At 35.5% G+C, this 26,332-nt stretch overlaps 1 protein-coding gene and 1 long non-coding RNA gene across 2 annotated transcripts; one reads left to right on the top strand and one right to left on the bottom strand.

Moving 5' to 3' along the window:
* Positions 1-3,777: 3,777 nt before the first annotated feature.
* Positions 3,778-23,861, bottom strand: LOC139124227 (uncharacterized). The gene is made up of 3 exons (XM_070690363.1): positions 23,701-23,861; positions 23,171-23,251; positions 3,778-4,399 (listed from the first exon to the last, which is right to left on the bottom strand). The coding sequence occupies exons 1-3, from the start codon at positions 23,756-23,758 to the stop codon at positions 3,906-3,908; spliced, it is 633 nt and encodes a 210-aa protein (XP_070546464.1). The 5' UTR covers positions 23,759-23,861; the 3' UTR covers positions 3,778-3,905.
* A 568-nt stretch (positions 23,862-24,429) lies between these two features.
* LOC139124136 (uncharacterized) lies at positions 24,430-25,738 on the top strand. Its single transcript, XR_011549870.1, has 3 exons — positions 24,430-24,494; positions 24,691-24,771; positions 25,169-25,738. It is a non-coding gene; the product is annotated as an uncharacterized lncRNA (long non-coding RNA).
* The last annotated feature ends 594 nt before the right edge of the window (positions 25,739-26,332 follow it).

Here is a 26,332-nt window from a genome sequence, read left to right as displayed (position 1 = left end):
TGAATGACTGATTACACAGGTTCTAAATCAGACAAAAGAACTGCGACCAGTAAGTTCATGTGGAAAAGATCACTAAGATCGGCAGTAGGAATAATTGGTGTAAATAAGAGAGATATCGACAAACAGGTTCTGCATTGCAAGAGTAATCGCACCGTAAGACATTGGAAGACTTCTCGAGTTTAAAGCAAATGTTGAAATGTAATAAAAAAGTCAGAAAATACACGTACGAATTGTATGTCACCTCATTCGGCGTGTTAATGATGAGAGTATCAGTTTCCAGGCAAGGCAATAATTAATACGGGAAAACATGACAGGGACTTTGCATGAATGTGATTGATAGGAAAATAGCTGATAGCCAGCTAATAGCCAGCTAACATTGGCTAATAGCGGCTAAAAACGGCTATTAGCTTTAATAGCTGAATAGCCAAGGATTTTGGTATCATAGCAGAATAGCTGAATAGCTGCTCAACAACCCTGAAGCAGCTATTAATTATATAAGTTTCCGTCATTAGGTCCCAAACATAATAGCTGAATAGCCGCTAATTATCCCTTGAGTCATTGCTGTAAACCCTCTTAGCTGAATAGCTGCTAAATATGTCAAAGCTGGCTATTTTAGCTATCCAGCAATCCCGCACCTTTATGGAATAAGTCTGCATATCAAAATTAGACTACAACATATCGAAATTGGACCGTATATGTATCTCACATGGCTACACTAGGCTTACATTAGATAAAAGATAAAAACAGTTAACTGCCGGCTTAGTACAAAGCTGGGATCGAGGTACGGGCCCCGGTACGGGCGGAACGAATCCTTGTCCCGGGAACGCTAGCGCTTACAAAAGGCGAAGTTGGTCAGTTTTGTTTTAGTGTTATGTCCCCTTGGCCGAAATGTTCTGCACCTGTGAATGCCGGACCCTTGTCCATAACAGAGCAGAAAACATCAAAACAGTTTTGTATATAGTCATTCAAGTCACTTGAACTGGACCATTGATTCATGTCATACCGTCGTACCGATCGACACGATCGCAAGCGTAGCACTCGTCGCTGACGTGTAATGAATACCATTCAATGTCAGCTTAGAGCGTACGGACACGCGAGCGCGTCCATGTATGGCCGTGGTTTGAGGGACTGTGAAATTACCGTGTGTCGCAACGTATTTCTTTTCATTTTCGACCAAACATGGTGACTTTGGTATTTTACAACAGAACATGCACTTTTTGCTAGTATCCGTTTCAACTAAATGGACAATGGACTCATCGTTTGGTGTCGCCGTTCTCAACTATCGAAAAATCCAATCCTTGTGGACTGACCAGGTGGGAGTGCAGAAAAATACTTAGAAGAGCCAAGTGTAGAATTTGGGACTTAGAGGATATAATTTGTTTGCGTTCCTGCAAGCCTTATCCGAAGCATTCTTTGTAGTTTTATCGCCCTCGTTCACGCTGAATATTCATAGACGTGGGCAGTATACCGTTCACGGGGCCTGAACCGGATAGTGCCCACGTCAAAATTTGTATGGCCAAAAGCTGGAATGGGTAACCATGGCGAGAGTTTTCCTCATTTTTGTCATATTGTTTGACTTCTAGAAATTAAATCATACTATCGTTGCTTTCTTACAGATAGATCTATCAGAGCAGGCAGATATACACAGCAATGACTAATGTGTTTACAGCATTTATGTCTGTTAAAAACACATTTTGTGCGAGTTTTAAGAGGGGAAACGTGTGATGTACTTACGACCGTGTAATTTAAAGGACAATGAGAAATATGCTATTTAAAAATAGGTACAAAAAATGAAATGAGACAGTTTAGCCTAAAAAAATAAAAAGTTTATTTTGTTTCTCGTTCTCGCGCGCATCAATTCAGATCCGCCGCTCCAACCTTTTTTTCTGCTCACGAGGAAATAAAATGAAATAAAAAAATAGACACAAAAATACTCGACAAGAGTGCGTAACGCAGTGCTGTATAAGACAGAACTGGTAACAAAATAACTGACACTAAAATTCCATTCAGAACTGTACACATATGTCACTGTTATATTCAGCTGTAAAAACGGTGCATTGATGCACAATAGTCAAACCGCAGAACTGTTGCTATACAAAAAATACTAATGCAACACTGCATTTTTCTCCGTGTATTCCTGTGTAGTTTTCATGTTTTTTGAGCAATATTGTTGGTTGAAGAATAAAAAAGAAATCGAGAAGAAAATAAATCCGCGTCACCACATAATTTTTTTGCAATATGTCTAGGATGAGAAACAAACTTTTTATTTTTCTTGGCCTTTGAGTTATTTATTACAAAGGAGGGTATACAGCTGGCCGCCATCTTGAAAGTATGCAAATTAGCATGTCATATAAACAATTATATGGTAAGGTATACTTTCTAAATTTTTTTGAGCAATAATCCTGGTGAAAAAAAATTACAATAAAAGCGAAATTATAAAATGTACAGACTATTTCAATCCTCTCTCTGACAGAAAATGTGATTATTAGCCGGTCATTGTAACGATGCTAATTAACTCAAAGTGCCCAATGCTGACAGAGTACCAGTTACAATATTTTTTTTATTTTCGTTGGCTTGACAAACAATATCCATCGAGGAAAAAAATGAAGAAGGCAAAACGAGGTTTGCCCCACTGGCTGCTGGGCAAAAAATACGATTGCGAATAACACAACTCAACATTATAAAACGACAATAATAAAAATACGCATCAGGTTAATAAATGAGATAGCATGTATTCACTACAACAACGCCCTCAATCTTAACCGTTCAACAGAAAATATAGTATCTTGATTCGAAACTTAAAATACAAATTCACTTTTCTTTCTCTCAACTTTTTGTCGTGTACAGAATACAGGCAAGGCTTAGCTTTACGTACTGCAGATGCTCGAATCGCATCCAATGGGAAACAGTGGAAAGGGTTCATTGCAGGTACAATAATTGACCCGTTATTTTCTGTACACCAACGGGTCAAGCACCAGGACGTCAAAAGAAGACGAGGATGGTGCGAAGATGAATGTGTTTGAGTACGAGTACAATGGAACCAGTGAATATTTGGACCGTTCCTGTCAATCACTTTTCCCTGAGAAGTGTAAGCATACCAGTGTTGTGGGACAAGTGGTAGCAAAATGTACCGGAGGCACATTGAGAAAAGGAAAACAGTGAAGTGTTGAAAGCTTACAAATGCACTTTGCGAGAGCCCGTGCTTTTTATCCTTCGCCCACTCAAGCCAAGCGTGCAAACTTCTGCGCGTTTCACAGTTACTGGTTAGATGTTAAATATTTCATAAACCCAAAGAGCGAAAGATATGCTTGGAAACCAGACAACATCGAAGGTCAAAGGAAGTATTTTGTATTGTTTAATTTTCAGCCGATAAATGCAAGGGCACCCGAACAAATATGTAGTCGGTATCATCTTTCACAAACAATATGATAAGTTTAGTAGGATAACAGTCTTACACAAAAGTTTTAAGGTACCCTTGTTTGTGCAAAATAACTATTTGGGAAAAACGGCGATTATCGGGTCTGATGAAACAAATAATAAAAAACGTAAGATTTATTTTACTATCTCCATATCCCCATGGTAATTTAGGGGTTATGAAAGTGTCAAAATGCATACTAATATTTATATGACAGGAAACGTTTGACAAGTCCTGAAAAAAATAGATTTGTCTGCTGAGGTGGAGTCGCGGCAAACTTCCCAGCACTAGCAGACACACAAGTAATACATATTCATCATTTTATTTTATTGACCTATCGTACTTGAAATATTTTGATTCTACAAGAGTTCATAATATCTTTAACTAGAGAATATGTCCAATCCAATTTGTTTCACATTGTGCCTTGTTTCTTTTATATTTTCCGAAAAATCAAGGCATGTTTTAATGCAAATTGATACTTTTATCACATTCAAAGAGAACATATGGCACATGTTAATTCATAGTCTGATGTGTAGTGTGTGCATGGTATTGCACTGTTTGAAACGCACATTCCATCAACAGGCATGATATAACCTCCGGTCACGCTTCCACTTGTGTTCGGAACGACTCTACCTTCATGATCTACACATACGGATTCTACACTATCAAAAGTGCTGGATGTATACCGTGCCCCTATCATATACCCATGGTATTGAAGCTCCCAGCCTGATGGACAGTCGTTCCTTCCTGGGTAAAACATCGTGTTGCTGCGCAGGTCGTTCAAGCAAACCGCGCATGGCAGATCATTATATAATTGCAGTGCAAATGGACCAGTGGTTGCATGGTACTCCTGGTGATACAAGCGTCCCCGTTCAGTCTGTTGTCCACTGACTACAACACTTTCGTCGTAAAGAGGGACAAATGGAAGACATAGAAAGTCAGCACCACCGCCTACGTCTGAATAGTGTTTTCCAACCATGACACCTAAAAAGTAAAGCAATGAGAAGAGCTGCTTTAGGATATTAGTTGATTGACACAAATCCTGGAGCAATCAGAAAATCACAGCTAGTTTCTTCAGCAAAGAGTAAATATATATGTCGTTCAAATTATATTTTGCAAAGGTCTGGAGATGAAAATGAATATGATACCCGAAATTTATCGTAATTTGTGTCAATTTTTTTAGAAAAGTAATGGCTGCATAATATAACGTAAGATATGCTGAATATGTAGTTAAGCTTTGGGTCTACTCAAAATGAAAAGTATTGTCATTTTTTGATTTTTACAGACTGAGGTTGTTCTCTGATCAATTACATAATCAAGAAGGGAGTTGCCGTCCTACGTTTTGGGTGAGGGGTCCCATCGCTCCCCTACCACATTTTTTCAAAATACCAGAGGGCATTCTTTGTCATTTTCGATGATTTCAGAAAAGAAAGAGCATGTACAAAACTTATGAGGGAATACATTCAGCTTTTTTATTGTGCATACCTTCTGCAATGTTAAATTTTCTAAACAATGCGAAATAGAAAAATGGCGTAACTGTCCTAAATTTTGAGTTACGAGTCCCAAAGTACCCCTAGCTTAAAATGTGTTACACTGTCAAGAAGAAAAAGCCAAAACCTGATTGTCAACATTGTCATATTTTCGAATTCTCGCACATGTTGTGCTCTTATATATTAACTACACACAAAATATTAACAACACACAAATAAACAGGTAGAGGGGGTTGTCGTCCTAGATTTTTGTTAAGTGGTCCTGCAGTACCCCTACCCCACGCATTGCAACTGTAGACTGGCCTTTGTTATGTTGTAAACACTTTCAGCCAGAACATGCCTTAAACTTATCATGAAATAATGTCATCTCTCTTATTTTTAAATATGTTGTGCTTTTATTTATTGTAACAATAGAAATAAACATGAAAAGGAGTACCATCGTACTTTTTTAGGTCAGGGGTCCTCAAATACCCCTACCCCATTGCTTTTTCAACTGCAGATAAGCTTTCTTTTTCGTCAGTTTTTATAATGTCAGCAATGCACACGGCTAAAATTTGTAAGCGCATCTAGTCATTTTTTCTGACTTTTGTATATGCCGTGCAGGGTAAAAAAAAGATGAAAAAGAGTAGTATTCCATCTTGCTTTTTGAGACGCAAGTTTAATAGCCGCGCCAGCGGCTTACTGACTACGCATGCGTAGGTTCATAACATACTATGCGAGTAACCGGAAGTGTACCCTGCTAAACTCATGGGGCGCAGCCATGTTTTTTGAGTGATCGTAAGTAAACAAATACGAAACGTGCAAAGTATTATTTCATTACATGCCATTAATAGAATGTCTCTTTTATTAGCCAGTATTATTATCTACCTTGTCACTGATACAAAATATCGTTACTGTCACGCCCCAAAATAGCAAAACAGAGAAAAAACTGTCGTGCATGGAAACGAGGACATACGCAAGGAATGCTTGGATTGAACTTTAGAAAGCGCCGTCTGTGTCGATAACTTGATGCAAAAATTACCAGTTTTTAGACGGACCGCTAGTTTTCAGCTTGCTCTTAACACAATTGGAACTAATTTGGGATGATTGGATCTTTATATTTTTCAAATTTCTCTAAAGTGTTAGGTGCCGTATAGCTGAATGTTGCGATATTACAAGTTACTCATAAAAACAAAAGTGTAACTTTAAAAAAAGCAGATGAGGTTACATTTGCTGATTAAATAGACATTACTTCACCATCCAATTATCCCAATTTAGTTCCAATCGTGTTAATTGGAATTAAGGTAGTGCAGTTACTATTGCAACGGTAATGATAACACGATACATCGCTTGCTAAACACAGTGGGTTGTTATCATGGTAAAAATTGTCAATTTATGTCCAATATTTTTACACATTGAGCAGAGAATCTATACCTTGGGTCTGGCATTGTGTACGTAAACTTTTTTCATCGGAGGGTAAACTGGGCATTGTGGTCGTACAAACATATATAGCAAGTAACAATTAACTCTATTTTATTCTTTACTATTAGTAATAATGAATCAATACAAATAAATTTTCTAATATTTGTTAAAAAAGTATGTTACAAATATGAAATTAACTTTTAACAGGAACATAATATGATTTTGTAGCCTTTTGAATCATATTTGGAAGGGTACCCAGGTATTAGGGCAAATTTGCCGAAACACATACATTTGCAAAATATGGGTTCCCCCTCCAAAATGATCCAAATGACTACTAAATTGTATGATCTTCCCGTTAAAAGTTAATTATATACTTGTGACATACTTTTGTAACAAATAAATCATATTTTAAACAAGAATTGCCTTTTGTATTATGTGCAGCAAAAAATGGTAGAATTTAAGATAAGCCGTAATTTGCAATTTGGGTACGGGGTAAAGTTTGACCATATTCCAGGAAAACTATGAATGACATTGTATATTACAATATGTCATCTTAAAGGATAAGAAATTGCCCTACTAATGATACCCCACAAGCCAGGTTGTGTCACAAATTAAGTTCAGCAGATGACTTACAAGAAGAAGAATTTAACAAAAAAGGTGCCAATTTGCTGTACTGCGATTTTGCATTTCCCTTCAAAATATGGCTGTTACAACTATACAGTCCAAATATTTTTTCTGTTAAAAGTCTATTTCACATTTCTGACATGACCCAGTACCATATAAAACAGATTTAATACCGAAACAGAGCTATTTTTATCATGTCTAGCTAAACATTCATTGAATTTGATCACGTTATCTATGACAGTACTTTCAATATAAAACTTGGGGTATGGGGTACGTTTTGGTCATATTCCACGAAAACTTTACAAGATATTGCATGTTACAATATGTCATTCTAAAAACTAGTGAATTATCTTTCTAATGAACCTAACAAGCCAGGTTATATTCAAAAACATGCTCAGCAGATAACTTATAAGAAGACAAATTTAACAAAAATGCATGCAAATCTGCTACACTGTGATTTTGCGGTACCCTTCAAAATATGACTGTTACAGCTGTAGATTCCCAATATTTTTTCTGTTAAAAGTCTATTTCATATTTCTGACATGTCCCTGTACCAAATAAAACAGATTTAATAGCAAAAACGGCCAGATTTTATATGTCTAGGTAAAAAAATGATAGAATTTGGTTTTAGCTATGACTGAAATTTTCAAATGTAAACTTTGGGGTATGGGGTACGTTTTGGTTATATATCATGAATACTATACAAGATATTGCATGTTACAATATGTCATTCTAAAGACTAGTGAATTATCTTTCTAATGACACCTAACAAGCCGGGTTACATTCAAAAACATGCTCAGCAGATAACTTATAAGAAGACAAACTTAACAAAAATGCATGCAAATCTGCTTCATTGTGATTTCGCGTACCCTTCAAAATATGACTGTTACAGCTGTAGATACCCAATATTTTTTCTGTTAAAAGTCTATTTCATATTTCTGATAGTTTTTTTGTCAAGCTAAAAAAATGATAGAATTTGGTTTTAGCTATGACTGAAATTTTCAATGTAAACTTTAGGGTATGGGGTAAGTTTTGGTCATATATCATGAACACTATACTATATATTGCATGTTACAATATGTCATTTCAAAGACTAGTTAATTATCTTTCTAATAGTACCTAACAAGCCAGGTTATATTCAAAAACATGCTCAGCAGATAACTTATAAGAAGACAAATTTAACAAAAATGCATGCAAATCTGCTACACTGTGATTTTGCGGTACCCTTCAAAATATGACTGTTACAGCTGTAGATTTCCAATATTTTTTCTGTTAAAAGTCTGTTTCATATTTCTGACATGTCCCTGTACCAAATAAAACAGATTTAATAGCAAAAACGGCCAGATTTTATATGTCTAGGTAAAAAAATGATAGAATTTGGTTTTAGCTATGACTGAAATTTTCAATGTAAACTTTGGGGTATGGGGTACGTTTTGGTTATATATCATGAATACTATACTAGATATTGCATGTTACAATATGTTATTCTAAAGACTAGTTAATTATCTTTCTAAGGGTACCTAACAAGCCAGGTTATATTCAAAAACATGCTCAGCAGATAACTTATAGGAAGACAGTTTTAACAAAAATGCATGCAAATCTGCAACACTGTGATTTTGCGGTACCCTTCAAAATATGACTGTTACAGCTGTATAGTCCCACAATTTTTTCTGTTAAAAGTCTATTTCATATTTATGACATGTCCCTGTATCAAATAAAATAGATTTCAGACAAAGCATTGCATTTTTTATTATGCCTAGCTAAAAAATTGGTAGAATTTGAGTTTTACTGTAATTTGCAACGTTAAATTTTGGGGTAAGGGGTAAGTTTTGGTTATATTTGACAAAAAATGTAGAGGATATTGCATAGTGCAATATGTCATCTTAAAGAAGAATACATTCCCTTTCTAATGATACCAAACAAGTGAGGTTATGTTAAAAAATGAGCTCAGCACATGACTTACAAGAAGACAGATTTGACGAAAATGCATTTGGCTTGGAAAATCGTGATTTTGAGGTACCCTTCAAAACAAGACCATAACAGCTATTGCGTCCCTATATTTTTTCTGTTAAAATTCCATTTCGTGTTCTACGGATCCCGAGGGTTCTGAAAAATACAGGTTTGTTATCCTGTGGGGGATGCACGTAGACCCCCTCTAGCCCACGGACGATTGTTCACCGTCAACTTTGAGGCTCATAACATTTTGTGACGATTGCCAAATAAGTCTACGGGCCTGGCCAGAACAGACTTTGTAACTTCAAATACCATTCATCAGTCTCTGCAAGAGTTCAGGACCAGTGCTGTTCATTTTCAGTGATAAGAAAGTCTAGCGCCCCCTTGCAATGATTTTCAAAGCTAAGAAAAATGCATTGGAACTCTGTAACATTCAAATGTTTGATTTCGTACATAAAGGGTAGAAAACTGGGCTAAAATTGACATTTTGGTTCAAATTCGATGTACACACCAGCAACCTCAGGTATGAACTCGATTGAAACTAATTTGGGATAATGGGAAGGTGAAGTAATGTCGATTCAGTCTGCAAATGTAACCTCATCTGCTTTTCTTTTCAAGTTACACACTTGTTTTTATGAGTCATTTGTAATATCGCAACATTGAGCTATAGGGTACCTAAAACTTTTGAGAAATTTGAAAAATACAAAGATCCAATTACCCAAATTAGTTCCAATCGTGTTTGTGACAAAACAGTGTGAAAAAAGGCGGCAAGCCATGAGGTCGTGTTGAGAACGGAGCTAATTGGTTGCAAGTGGTCATGTGACCGTCTGAGATAGCGCGATTTAAACACCGCTCAAAGAGCTAATTCGTAAGTGAAAAACGTTTCTGAAACTTCATCTGATCCATCAAAGCCTTCAAACCTTGACACATTTTTCACTCAATAAAAACACACGTCTAGTTATGAAATTAGAGCTTATGATATATTACATGTAAAGAATGCTAACAAGAACAACAACAACAGCAACGAAGACGACGACGACGACGACGACAGCAACAACAACAATCCGAATAATCGATGGTGATATTTGGAAATAAAATTCTTTTGTGGAAATGCATCTCAATGAAACAGAATGCACCAAATACCGATTTAAAGCTATGGGTTATGAAGCAGCATCACGTTTGTAATGCCTCTCTATCATCTTTTTCTTTTTTGTTTTTTTCGGATGAAAATTCTAAAAATATCTCTTATCAATACACATATCCGGGGAAAAGTTGTGACATGTTCACTAATTTGTAATCGCCTTGCTCTCCATCAGAGTTCTTATCATTCCTTCGTTGTTTTGGTGTATAATTTCTATAACAGGCTGAAATTGATCAATTATGTAACCATTTCCATTACATGTAAACCTAATTGATAAATATATATATACACAAGCAACAAGCTTCTATTGTACAATAGGTACCCGGTCCGTTTGGTCAGCAATAATGGTCAGAATGAAGAGCTGAAGAAAAACACATTCTGTTAACCTGCAATACTTATGGTGTAAACAAAACTCGTGTCCGTCATTGCTGTAGCTCAAAATTCGACAAATTAAATTATTTTATTTTAACAAATATCCTTACACATGTTTCCGTCTTGTAAGTAATCGCAATCATACCAATCCATAATCCAATAACACTAGGTCAGAATTTGTAAGACAATAGTCGTAAACATAGACACAAAACAGCACAGAACAGACAGTAAATAGAAGGTACACAAACAAAGTCAAATACATGAAAGAAAGATATATAAACCTCTGTCAAAAAGACCAGGAGGTGATGTCAGGTGTTTCGAAAATAGTAAGCGCATCCTGCCCCACATGTGGCACCCGCCATATATCAATCTGTAAGTCAGATAGGTAGTTGTCACTAACTAAGGCCCCATGTCACCGATGCCATCAGTGACCATTTGTCGAAGAGAGATATTGTATTTATCTACCAACTTGCGATACCTGCCAAAAAGCGTTTGAATGTAGAGACAAGTCTTGATCTGGTGTAACCTTGATTTAACAGTTTGTTAGAGAGATGGCCATGTCTCTCTACAAATCACCATATGAACTGCATGCTCTTGCATATCGAATAAGCTGGGAAATGTATACCCCGTAAGTGTTTGGCTCTAAAGAAAAACACATCAAGGGCTATACGTTGCACACTGCGATGCGACATACAGTACTTTGCTCCCCTCCGTGGTGCTAATGACGCTGGTAATAACCTCTTAATCACTTGTGCAGGCGACAGATGCCACACATATAAGTTGTCCCTGATAAAAACTGGACGCTATCGGATATATCGAATAAACTAAGGCTCACTGTAAGACGCGCAAAATGTAAAAAGAAAATTACACAATCACCCTTATTTCAGAGATAGAACAGCTACGAAATATATATACATTTCCCAGCTTATATATATATATATATATATATATATATATATATATATATATATATTATATATAGTATATATATATAGTATATATATATATATATATATTATATATATATATATATATATATATATATATATATATATATATATATATATATATATATACAAACACACATACAAACACACATATACATTGGCCATACATATGTATGCATACATATACGCATATAGGGTATTCATTTATACATGTAGAATACTTACATACATACATACATACATACATACATACATACAATGTACATACATACATACATACATACATATATACATACATACATACATACATACATACATACATACATACATACATACATACTTACATACAAACATAGAGATAGAGATAAAGGTCGAAATTTACATTGAGCCTCGCTTTCGAGACATACAGTTGAAAACGAGGTTGAATGTAAATGTTTTCAACTGTAAGCTCATGTCTCGAAAACATTTACATTTTATATACATGTACACGTACTAGACCCTTTTCATAAGTCTAGCGCCCTCCTGTGGCCACTGTGAATTTGAAGTCAAAGCGAGTCAACTGGGGAAAACCCTCCAGCCCCTGCCAAGTAGCCTCCAGCCCCTGCCCACGGTTTTCCCAAGTGGCCTCGCTTTGACTTCAAATTCGCAGTGGCCACAGGAAGGCGCTAGATTTATGGAAAGGGTCAATAGAAGTGCAAATATATACAGTCTCGTTTTCACATATATGGACTCGGAAATTTTTATATATAGACATCCTCGTTTTCGATTCATGATAGTGACTTCCAGATGTTCATATAATGTCGGTCGCAAGTGAATTTACATAAGAGACGTTGTGTTCACACTGCTGCACACAGCCTTCGATGCTGTGCGTTCCCGGCGTTGAAGGTGTTGGATGGGAGGCGTAGGCCTCTCGCGCCGCACTTGGAAAACACAGTATCGTACGCAGGGCCATGGGACCATGGCAGGGCTAAGAATGACCCAGGCTAGGCACAACTATGTTAGCCCTTATGCCGTGCGCTAGCTTTTCTGACGTGTTTGCTTTGCAGCACTGGCCTATAAGAGCTTAGCGGCCGGTGCTGCACAGTAACACGTGAGCTGCCATTTTTGCAGCTACACTCTAGCAAGACGACTAACGCTGATACACGCATATAGTCCGTGGGCTAGAGGGGGTCTACGTGCACCCCCCCCCCACAGGATAACAAACCTGTATTTTTCAGAACCCTTGGGATCCCTAGAATACGAAATGGAATTTTAACAGGAAAAATATAGGGACGCAATAGCTGTTATGGTCATGTTTTGAAGGGTACCGCAAAATCACGATTTTCCAAGCCAAATGCATTTTCGTCAAATCTTTCTTCTTGTAAGTCATGTGCTGAGCTCATTTTTTAACATAACCTCACTTGTTTGGTATCATTAGAAAGGGAATTTATTCCTCTTTAACATGACATATTGCACTATGCAATATCTTCTACAGTTTTTGTCAAATATAACCAAAACTTACCCCTTACCCCAAAATTTAACATTGTAAATTACAGTAAAACTCAAATTCTACCAATTTTTTAGCTGGGCATAATAAAATATGCATTGCTTTGTCTGAAATCTGTTTTATTTGATACAGGGACATGTCGGAAATATGAAATAGACTTTTAACAGAAAAAATATTGGGAATCTACAGCTGTAACAGTCATATTTTGAAGGGTACCGCAAAATAACAGTGTTGCAGATTTGCATGCATTTTGTTAAAACTGTCTTCTTATAAGTTATCTGCTGAGCTTGTTTTTGGATATAACCTGGCTTGTTAGGTATCATTAGAAAGATAATTTACTAATCTTTGGAATGACATATTGTAACATGCAATATCGTGTGTAGTTTTCATGATATGTAACCAAAACTTACCCCTTACCCCTAAGTTTACATTGAAAATTTCAGTCATAGCTAAAACCAAATTCTACCATTTTTTTAGCTTGACACAAACAATCTGGCCGTTTTTGCTATGAAATCTGTTTTATTTGGTACAGGGACATGTCAGAAATATGAAATAGACTTTTAACAGAAAAAATATTGGGAATCTACAGCTGTAACAGTCATATTTTGAAGGGTACCGCAAAATAACAGTGTTGCAGATTTGCATGCATTTTTGTTAAAACTGTCTTCTTATAAGTTATCTGCTGAGCTTGTTTTTGGATATAACCTGGCTTGTTAGGTATCATTAGAAAGATAATTTACTAATCTTTGAAATGACATATTGTAACATGCAATATCGTGTGTAGTTTTCATGATATATAACCAAAACTTACCCCATACCCCAAAGTTTACATTGAAAATTTCAGTCATAGCTAAAACCAAATTCTACCATTTTTTTAGCTTGACACAAACAATCTGGCCGTTTTTGCTATGAAATCTGTTTTATTTGGTACAGGGACATGTCAGAAATATGAAATAGACTTTTAACAGAAAAAATATTGGGAATCTACAGCTGTAACAGTCATATTTTGAAGGGTACCGCAAAATAACAGTGTTGCAGATTTGCATGCATTTTTGTTAAAACTGTCTTCTTATAAGTCATCTGCTGAGCTTGTTTTTGGATATAACCTGGCTTGTTAGGTATCATTAGAAAGATAATTTACTAATCTTTAGAATGACATATTGTAACATGCAATATCTTGTGTAGTTTTCATGATATATAACCAAAACTTACCCCATACCCCAAAGTTTACATTGAAAATTTCAGTCATAGCTAAAACCAAATTCTACCATTTTTTTAGCTTGACACAAACAATCTGGCCGTTTTTGCTATTAAATCTGTTTTATTTGGTACAGGGATATATTAGAAACATGAAATAGACTTTTAACAGAAAACATATCGGGAATCTACAGCTGTAACAGTCATATTATGAAGGGTACCGCAAAATCATAGTGTTGCAGATTTGCATGCATTTTTGTTTAATTAGTCTTCCTATAAGGTATCTGCTGAGCTTGCTTTTGAATATAACCTGGCTTGTTAGGTATCATTAGAAAGATAATTTACTAATCTTTAGAATGACATATTGTAACATGCAATATCTTGTGTAGTTTTCATGATATATAACCAAAACGTACCCCATACCCCAAAGTTTACATTGAAAATTTCAGTCATAGCTAAAACCAAATTCTACCATTTTTTTAGCTTGACACAAACAATCTGGCCGTTTTTGCTATTAAATCTGTTTTATTTGGTACAGGGATATATTAGAAACATGAAATAGACTTTTAACAGAAAACATATCGGGAATCTACAGCTGTAACAGTCATATTATGAAGGGTACCGCAAATCATAGTGTTGCAGATTTGCATGCATTTTTGTTAAATTTGTCTTCTTATAAGTTATCTGCTGAGCTTGTTTTTGAATATAACCTGACTTGTTAGGTATCATTAGAAAGATAATTTACTAATCTTTAGAATGACATATTGTAACATGCAATATCGTGTGTAGTTTTCGTGATATATAAACCTAAACTTACCCCATACCCCAAAGTTTACATTGAAAATTTCAGTCATAGCTAAAACCAAATTCTACCATTTTTTTACCTAGACATATAACATCTGGCCATTTTTGCTATTAAATCTATTTTATTTGGTACAGAAACATGTCAGAAATATGAAATAGACTTTTAACAGAAAGAATATTCGTATTCTATGGCTGTAACTGGCATATTCTGTGGAGTACTGCAAAATCACAGCAGTGCAGACTCATATGTGTTTTTGTTAACTTTGTCCCATTGTAGGTCATCTGCTGCGCTTATTTTATTACATAACCATGTTTATTTGGTATCATTAAAAAGCTAATTACTATTGTTCTTAATGACATATTGTTATATGCCATATCTGATATAGTTTTCACGGAATATGACGAAAACTTACCCCATACCACAAAGTTTATATCGAAAATTACTTTCGTAGCTATCGTCAAATTCTACCAATTTTCTAGCTAGACATAACAAATAAGGCAATGCTTTATATGAAATCTTTTTATTTGGTACTGAGGAATGTCAGAAATATGAAATAGACTTTTAACAGAAAATATATTGGGACTCTACAGCTGTAACAGTCATATTTTGAAGGGTCTCGCAAAATCACAGTATTGCCAACTCGCTTGCTTTTTTGTTAAATCTGTCTTCTTATAAGTCATCTGCTGAGCTTGATTTTTGACATAACCTGACTTGTTAGGTATCAATAGAAAGGTAATTTACTAGTCTTTAAAATGACATATCGTAATATGCAATGTCTTGTTTAGGTTTCATGAAATAGGACCAAAACTTACCCATACCCCAAGGTTTACACAGCAAATTACTGCAAATCTGAAACTCTACCCTTTTTTACAATTTATTAACTTTATATACCAAAGGCAATGCTTGTATGCAATCTATGAAATCTGTTTTTGTTAAAAAAGTATGTCACAAATATGAAACTAACTTTTAACAGGAACATAATATGATTTTGTAGCCTTTTGGATCATATTTGGAAGGGTACCCAGGTATCAGGGCAAATTTGCCGAAACACATACATTTGCAATATATGGGTTCCCCCTCCTAAAATGATCCAAATGACTACTTAATTGTATCATCTTCCCGTTATAAGTTACTTTTATACTTGTGACATACTTTTGTAACAAATAAATCAGATTTTAAACAAGAATTGCCTTTTGTATTATGTGCAGCAAAAATGGTAGAATTTAAGATAAGCCGTAATTTGCGATTTGAACTTTTTGGGTATGGGTAAAGTTTGACCATATTCCAGGAAAACTATGAATGACATTGTATATGACAATATGTCATCTTAAAGAAAAATAAATTGCCTACTAATGATACCTCACAAGCCAGGTTTGTGTCACAAAATAAGTTCAGCAGATGACTTACAAGAAGAAGAATTTAACAAAAAAGGTGCCAGTTTGCGGTAATGCGATTTTGCATTTCCCTTCAAAATATGGCTGTTACAACCATACAGTCCAAATATATTTTTCTGTTAAAAGTCTATTTCACATTTCTGACATGACCCAGTACCATATACAACAGATTTAATACCGAAACAGAGCTATTTTTATCATGTCTAGCTAAAAATTCACGGAATTTGATCACGTTATCTATGACAGTACTTTCAATATAAACCTTGGGGTATGGGGTACGTTTTGGTCATATTCCATGAAAAATATACAAGATATTGCCTGTTACAATATGTCATTGTAAAAAATATTCAATTACCTTTTCAATGATACTAAACAAACCCAGTTATGATCAATAACAAGCTTAGTAGACGACTTATAAGATGACAGATTTAACAAAAACGCATGCGAATCAGGAATACTGAGATTTTGCTGTACCCTTAAAAATACAGCTGTTACAGCTATAGAATCCCAATATTTTTTCTGTTAAAAGTTCATTTCATATTTCTGATATGGCAAATACAAAATAAAACAGATTTCATACAAAAAATTGTCTAATTTTTTATGTCTGCTTAAAAATTGCTGGAATTTGACAGTAACTATGACAGTAGTTTTCGATGTAAATTTTGGGGTATGGGGTAAGTTTTGGTCATATTTCATAAAAATCTATACAAGATATTGCATGTTACAATATGTCATTTTAAAGACTAGTAAATAATCTTACTAATGATACCTAACAACTTACATTATATTCTATAAGAAGCTCAGCAGATGACTTAAAAGACGATAGATTCAACAAAAATGCACACAAGTCAGGAATACTGAGATTTCCTGTACCCTTCAAAATCTGACTGTTACAGCTGTAGATTCCCAATATTTTTTCTGTTAAAAGTCTATTTCATATTTCTGATATGTTCCTGTACCAAATCAAATAGATTTCATAGCAAAAACAGCCATATTTTTTGTGTCAAGCTAAAAAAATGGTAGAATTTGGTTTTAGCTATGACTGCATTTTTCAATGTAAACTTTGGGGTATGGGGTAAGTTTTGGTTACATATCATGAAAACTACACAAGATATTGCATGTTACAATATGTCATTCTAAAGATTAGTAAATTATCTTTCTAATGATACCTAACAAGCCAGGTTATATTCAAAAAACGAGCTCAGTAGATAACTTATAAGACGACAAATTTAACAAAAATGCATGCAAATCTGCAACACTGTGATTTTGCGGTACCCTTCAAAATATGACCGCAACAGCTGTATAGTCCTAATATTTTTTCTGTTAAAAGTCTATTTCATATTTCTGACATGTCTCTATACCAAATAAAATAGATTTCATAGCAAAAACAGCCAGATTTTTTGTGTCAAGCTAAGAAATGGTAGAATTTGGTTTTAGCTATGACTGAAATTTTCAATGTAAACTTTGGGTATGGGGTAAGTTTTGGTTATATATCATGAAAACTACACACGATATTGCATGTTACAATATGTCATTACAAAAAATAGTAAATTATCTTTCTCATGATACCTAACAAGTCTGGTTATATTCAAAAACAAGCTCAGCAGATAACTTATAAGAAGACAGTTTTAACAAAAATGCATGCAAATCAGCAACACTGTTATTTTGCGGTTCCCTTCAAAATATGACTGTTACAGCTGTAGATTCCCAATATTTTTTCTGTTAAAAGTCTATTTCATATTTCTGACATGTCCCTGTACCAAATAAAACAGATTTCATAGCAAAAACGGCCAGACTTTTTGTGTCAAGCCAAAAAAATGGTAGAATTTGGTTTTAGCTATGACTGAAATTTTCAATGTAAACTTTGGGGTATGGGGTACGTTTTGGTTATATATCATGAAAACTACACAAGATATTGCATGTAACAATATGTCATTCCAAAGATTAGTAAATTATCTTTCTAATGATACCTAACAAGCCAGGTTATATTCAAAAGCAAGCTCAGCAGATAACTTATAGGAAGACAAATTAAACAAAAATGCATGCAAATCTGCAACACTGTTACTTTGCGGTACCCTTCAAAATATGACTGTTACAGCTGTAGATTCCCAATATTTTTTCTGTTAAAAGTCTATTTCATATTTCTGACATGTCTCTATACCAAATAAAACAGATTTCATAGCAAAAACGGCCAGATTGTTTGTGTCAAGCTAAAAAAATGGTAGAATTTGGTTTTAGCTATGACTGAAATTTTCAATGTAAACTTAGGGGTATGGGGTAAGTTTTGGTTATATATCATGAAAACTACACACGATATTGCATGTTACAATATTTCATTCCAAAGATTAGTAAATTATCTTTCTAATGATACCTAACAAGCCAGGTTATATCCAAAAACAAGCTCAGCAGATAACTTATAAGAAGACAGTTTTAACAAAAATGCATGCAAATCTGCAACACTGTTATTTTGCGGTACCCTTCAAAATATGACTGTTACAGCTGTAGATTCCCAATATTTTTTCTGTTAAAAGTCTATTTCATATTTCTGACATGTCTCTGTATCAAATAAAACAGATTTCAGACAAAGCAATGCATATTTTATTATGCCTAGCTAAAAAATTGGTAGAATTTGAGTTTTACTGTAATTTGCAATGTTAAATTTTGGGGTAAGGGGTAAGTTTTGGTTATATTTGACAAAAACTGTAGAAGATATTGCATAGTGCAATATGTCATGTTAAAGAGGAATAAATTCCCTTTCTAATGATACCAAACAAGTGAGGTTATGTTAAAAAATGAGCTCAGCACATGACTTACAAGAAGAAAGATTTGACGAAAATGCATTTGGCTTGGAAAATCGTGATTTTGCGGTACCCTTCAAAACATGACCATAACAGCTATTGCGTCCCTATATTTTTCCTGTTAAAATTCCATTTCGTATTCTAGGGATCCCAAGGGTTCTGAAAAATACAGGTTTGTTATCCTGTGGGGGGGGGGGTGCACGTAGACCCCCTCTAGCCCACGGACTAATAGTGCTGGCGCTTGTGCTATTCAAGTGCATTTTAACTTTCCGGTTTATTTTGTGGTAGTAAGCTAGCCAAAAACAAAAACAAGCTCAGCAGACAATATACAAGAAGACAGGTTTAACAAAAACTCATGCGAGTTAGCAATATTGTGATTTTGTAGTATACTTCAAAAAATGACTGTTACAGCTATAACATCCCAATATTTTTTATGTTAAAAGATTATTTTATATTTCTAACATGTTTCAGTACCAAGTAAAACAGATTTAATACAAAACATTGCTGTTTTTATTGTGTTTAGAAAAAAACTCAGTAAAATTTGACGTTAGCTATGACAGTATCTTTGGATATACACTTTGGGGTATTGGGTAAGTTTTTGTCATATTTCCTGAATACTATAAAAGATATTGCATGTTACAATATGTAATTTTAAAGACTAATAAATTATATTTCTAATGATACTTAACAAATTAGATTATATTCAAAAACAGGCTCAGCAGATGACTTATAGGAAGACAGATTTAACAAAAATGCATGCAAATCTGCAACACTGTGATATTGCAGTAGCCTCCAAAATATGACTATTACAGGTGTAGTTTCCCAATATTTTTTCTGTTAAAAGTCTTTTTCCTATTTCTGACATGTCCCTCTACCAAATAAAACAGATTTAATATCAAAAATGGCCAGATTTTTTGTGTCTAGCTAAACAATTGGTAGAATTTGATTTAAGCTATGACTGCAATTTTCAATGTAAACTTTGGGGTATGGGGTAAGTTTTTGTCATATTTCATGAATACTATACAAGATATTGCATGTTACATCCAAAATATGACTGTTACATGTGTAGTTTCCCAATATTTTTTCTGTTAAAAGTCTATTTCATATTTCTGATATGTCCATGTACCAAATAAAACAAATTTAATACAAAGCATTGCATTTTTTATTATACCTAGCTAAAAAATTGGCCGAATTTGAGATTTACTGTAATTTGCAATATTAAACTTTGGGGTATTGGGTAAGTTTGTGTCATATTTCACAAAAATTTTAGAAGATATTGCATGTTACAATATGTCATCTTAAAGAAGAATAAATTTCCTTTCTAATGGTACCATACAAGTTGGGTTATGTTAAAAAATAAGCTCAGCAGATGACTTACAAGAAGATAGGTTTGACGAAAATGCAATTGGGTTGCAAAATCGTGATTTTGCGGTTCCCTTCAAAACATGAACATAACAGCTATTGCGTCCCAATAATTTTTCTGTTAAATTCCATTTTTTATCCTAGGGATCCCAAGGCGTCTGAAAAATACAGGTTTGTTATCCTGAGGGGTGCACGTAGACCCCCTCTAGCCCACGGACTATTGCATGGAGGTTGCAAGAGATCTCTTTCTACCTCCATGCCATGTTCAATGAATCTCATATACTCTGTTGGCTGAGTGTCGCTGATTGACTGGTGAATCGGAATGTCTGATCATTTCTAATTCTCGTAAACACAACCAAGCATCATGCTCTGTGTACCGCCATGCTCCTTGCGTCGAATGCCCCGAGGAAAGCCCAAGACCAAGAATTGCTGTCTTGTTACCCAAATTTGCCTTCATCCATCATTGTGCATGTGTTTAATGCACCAAAATTTCCGTATTAAATATTTGTCTTTATTGTCTTAACTCTGTAGACCGCGAAAGAAGATACGTTGCACAGCCGACTGCAGTGACCTCAGTGAACGAGGGCTGTGTGATCGACGCCTAGCGCCTGTCCTTTCTTCTACGATCAGCCCTGATCAGCGGTGATCTCACCTGATAGCAATACCACGATCATTGTTGTCGCTAGCTTACTAGCACAAAGTAAACCGGAAAATTTAAATGCACTTGAATAGCACAAGCGCCAGCACTATGCTTGTATTAGCTTAAGTCTTGCTAGGGTCCAGCCGCAAAAATGGCAGCTCACGGGCGGCCGTGCGCGGTCTTTTTCAAACGTGTTGCTGTGCAGCACCGGCCACTACAGGCCAGCGCTGCAAAGAAAACACGTCAGAAAAGCCAGCGCACGGCATATGGGCTACAATAATTGCACCTAGCCTGGGTCATTCTTAGCCCTGCCATGGTACCTTCTTAGCTCCATGGCCCTGCGTACGATACTGTGTTTTCCAAGCGCGGCGCGAGAGACCTACGCCTCCCGTCCAGCACCTTTGCCGGGAACGCACAGCATCGTAGGCTGCATTACTAAGGTTCCTCTATGGTCTTGTGAAACACACAAGCCCTGCTGTGTGCAGCAGTGTGAACACAACGTCTTTTATTTATATCCGCATGCGACCGACGTTATATGAACATTTGGAAGTCACTATCATGTTTCGAAAACGAGGATATGTATATATATATATATATATATATATATATATATATATATATATATATATATATATATATATATATATATATATATATATATATGTCCGAGTCCAATCTATGTGAAAACGAGACTGTCTATAAAATTTGCACTTGTATTACGTGTATATAAAATTTTGCAGTTGTATTACGATAGCGAGGCCCTATATATAAAATTTTGTTCAGCTCTATGAAAACGAGGGCTTTATATGTATACAACTTTTGAAAACGAGGTCCTATATATATAAAATTTGCAGCTGTATAAAAAAATGAAAACGTGGTTTAATGTAAATGTTTTCGAGACATAAGCATACAGTTGAAAACATTTACATACAACCTCCTTTTTTAACTGTTTATCTCGAAAGGGAGGCTCAATGTTACTTTTCGACCTTTATCCAAGTCCAGGCTCTATGTATGTATGTATGTATGTATGTATGTATGTATGTATGTATGTATGTATGTATGTATGTATGTATGTATGTGTGTGTGTGTGTGTGTGTGTGTGTGTGTGTGTGTATGTGTGTATGTATGTATGTATGTATGTATGTATGTATTCTAAATGTATGAATGAATACCCTATATGCGTATATGTATGCATACATATGTATGGCCAATGTATATATCTGTTTGTATGTGTGTTTGTTTTATATATATATATATATATATATTATATATATATATATATATATATATATATAATTCCTCTGTATAAACATTTCCTAGCTGTTTTATCTCTGAAATAAGGGTAATTGTGTAAATTATTTTTTTTTACATTTGGCGACTCGTACTCACTGACTTCATTTTTCAAAAGAAGATAAGGAGAACCTTCAGTACCGTCCTACACAGTTTTTGACTGGCAGAGTCAAATAGGAAAAGTCACGTGATCGGACTGTTCCTACTTATCAACTTCGCCTTGACAAATCGTACATGCAAACTTAGTCCCGTAAAAATTCGAGGTAAGTGTAGGACGAATTGAAATGTCTCTGGATAAATGAATGGCTGATCAGACTATAAGAGTCGACACATTATGCGAGAAAGACAACTGGCTAAAAGCATCATAACACTCCCAAAGGTGCCGCCTTACGCATACAAAGGCAGAGATTATGACGGGTATCAAAACGTGGAGTTGTGACGTCACAAAGGTGGCGCCCGACTCAAAACCACGCCAAACAAGCAGCTGACGACCAAGGCACCGGTCCCATAATCACCATACTTTATAGGAGGCGACATTTAGACGCACAACTGAAGCAGAAATTGATGAAATTGAAATTGATGTAGCGCCTACATATTTGTAAAAGGGCTGAAGTAAATGTATGCTGTTGTGGTTAGCACCAAAAGGCATAGTATTGAGGACTCTCGGCTAATGCTTATGCATCATACTTTTCGCAAAATGTGTTACCACTAACTAGCTGAGAATACACCGACGCCAACACTACAAATCCCCTTCTACCTATTTCAAAGACTAATCAAACTAAATGACTGTCTGGACAAGCTGAAATGTACAAAAAGCCACTTTGTTGAGAGGAGTAATATATAGTTTCACTTTACCATTATAAACAAGTTTTGCTGAAGCGGGACAGTCGTTGTGACCCCATCTGGTATAAACCGTTCCCTTCGACCCTTGAATCACTGAAAGAAAGCAATTGCACGTTTACACCCACGAACAAAATGCTTCATGAATACAGGAGGTACAATCAGACGGTTCGTGAATAACACAGAAATAAAATAAAGAGAAGATAAGCTAGATAAGAGTAACTGCAATAAGACTTGCAATTTAGCGTACACTTCATTGCCCATTTTAGTGGAATAGCTGCTGCAGCGACTTTATACATATATAACGGACTTTAGATGTCTTACGCAAGCGTCAGAGAGCGACATACAATTGAAATTTACAACAATATGCCACTTACATTTAACTCACGTGTTTGTGGGAACATATTCAGACATAATTAACCTTTTTGTGACATCCTGTAAATTGGCTTTTGCAGAAGAATGTAAATATATTGTGTTTCACATTATTTGCATCACGCAAAAATGTATTTTTTCTCTGATGTGACACAGTAGATTATTAGACTCACCTGTGGCTTGGCCGAGTATGAGGAATATCGCGGACAAAGATAAATTTTTAAGGAACATACTCAAACTGGAGACTTCAACAACAGGAAATCACTCGTTCAAGACTTGGCGATGATTTAGAAATACCACCTTAATAACATGGCTTTTTGGAAAGCCTTGTTTTTCCCTTTATCAGCTATTCAGAATACATATGATTAGGATGCATTGTTTCTCATGAGAAACTTTACAAAAGTATATCTTATCTTGGTTGATATTTCCATTATCATTGTAAATATTTCTTCGCGGATATTTGTCAGCGTGCCAAGGCACGATAACAGGATCACTGCATCCGATCATCAACATTCATTTTATGTCATTCTTACGTTTGTGTTCAATGCATCACAATGCAACAACACCCTTTAAAGCACCAACTAATAATGATTAAATTATCAAAACACATGCAACAGTCAATGGTCAAATTATGAAGTGAAATTCGCCCGGTTTATGCACGTTTAGGCGAATGCTTACAAAAGATACCGAAATAAGATAAGGATGTTGTGCGTGTCACTCACATGTGTAGCTTCACACCTGCTTTAACTGTTTGAATAGGAATTTATTTGATGACCTTTTCATAGCGAGAACGAGTCTTACATTGAAAACGTCTTACCAAAGACAAGACGGCAGTTTTGTGATTCCATGGTCCTCGCCTTTGAAACTGCACTTTTGAAACAATGTTTCGATATTTCGATATTTCTGATATTCATTTCTACACTAGTATTGAGCAGAGGAGAGCATCATGATAATCAAACAAAACAAGGTAAGAGAGAGAGAGAGAGAGAGAGAGAGAGAGAGAGAGAGAGAGAGAGAGAGAGAGAGAGAGAGAGAGAGAGAGAGAGATGGCATGTTACGTCTCTTGTAAATCTTGTGAAACATGCACATTTAAGATATGAAAATATTTCAAGTTTTCAATTTCAGAAAAAATCCTAATTCGAAATTATAAACTTCATTTGTAGAATCAACTGGGCAAAGTGGCGTAATATTCACGAGATGGGGCCATGACGACTGTCCGATATCAGCAAACCGCATTTATAAAGGTAAAACAGTGCCAATATCAATTTTGCTAATGGATTATGTCATTGAAATTTCATCCAATATATGAAGTTTTTCTCCTTGAAAGACTCCCAAACACTGTTCATTTGTTATTGAACATTGGAAAATACTGGTTAAATTTAATGTTGTGCCAATATATACTATTAATATAACATGTTGTAGTTATTCATTTTATTAAGCGTCAAAACGCAAAATGAGCTTTACCGTTGGTTTGTAATCATGTAAGCTGCAAGTGGAATAAACAGATGCGTAAAACCTCTTCGACCAAATAATATTTTCAGACAAACAGGGTGCACGTATGTCTTACAAGAACACTCCCTTTGTCGTTTAGTTTGTTGTCAAAAGATAGCATAACAATGCAATTTTCTCTTGCATTAATAGGCGTGATGGCATCCAAATATTTTAGCACTGTTGGAAGCTTCGTTAATATGTTCTGTCTACCAGACCAACCAATTTATGGCACTGTGACGAGCGGTTCACAGAACGAACGCGCTCGGTTATATGCCACTGAATACCGTGGAACCACAGGCCCTTTCATTGCGCAGGTTAATAATGACGTTCCCTGTGCCGTTTGTCTCGATGACTTCCATAACAATACCATACTGTATCCAGCACGTAGCGACTGTCCAGCCGGCTGGGAAGTCGAATATCATGGTTTTCTGATGTCAGCAGCACACACTGATCATGCAACTGAATATGTGTGTGTTGACACAAATGGAAAAGTTGTAACTGGTACAAGCAGTGCTGTAAACCAAGGGAGGATTCATCCAGTTGAGGCTACCTGCAATACCGGGTCAGCAATTATGTGTGCACCATACATTGATGGAAATGAACTATCATGTGCAGTTTGTGCTCGATAACAGCATTTCGATATGGTGAAACGTTGGTTTTCTTCCCGGCAAATACCTTGAGAAACTATGAAGTGTATTGTTATTTGAATATAAAATCTACTCAAATGAAATAAAAAAATAGTCAATAGTATTAACAGGTCGTTTGCATTACGTTCTTTTATGGGTGGTATGAGAGACGCATAAATAGATTTGGCACATATCACCTTAGAATTCACAGACAGATACTTGTTATGTCAATTAATTCTTTCGTCATGTCTTGAGATAGGAAGGAGACTTGATGTTAAATCATTTTAGACCTCTACATGTGTATATAGGTGTAGCTCTGGTAAGTTACCAGAAAGCCAGGCCTGAAATAATTAATTTGGTGCTATTTGACTGTAAACATTTTCTTTAAATGCAGTACATGTGCAAATGGCCAAAATTGCACGTCTTGGTGATTGCACTGTCAAAATATTCATAATATACAAAGGAAGTATTCTGAAAAGAGGTATTAAACTATTACGTAGGTTATCCTAGAAACAGAGCCCCATATTTCAAGTAACGTTGTCCAATCGATAGGAATAAAAAAATATAAAGACCTGCGTTCAGGATGACTGACCGATGCTTTGACCAACTAAAATCAATGCATATAAAGGCAAAAGAACTCTGGGATTGCCTGACTGTTTGAAAGAGGCCCCTCACCTGACAACTGTCT

The sequence above is a fragment of the Ptychodera flava genome (genome assembly GCF_041260155.1).
Source record: "Ptychodera flava strain L36383 chromosome 23 unlocalized genomic scaffold, AS_Pfla_20210202 Scaffold_23__1_contigs__length_28996876_pilon, whole genome shotgun sequence".
Lineage (NCBI taxonomy): Eukaryota > Metazoa > Hemichordata > Enteropneusta > Ptychoderidae > Ptychodera > Ptychodera flava.
This window is presented reverse-complemented; position numbering and strand designations above follow the sequence as displayed.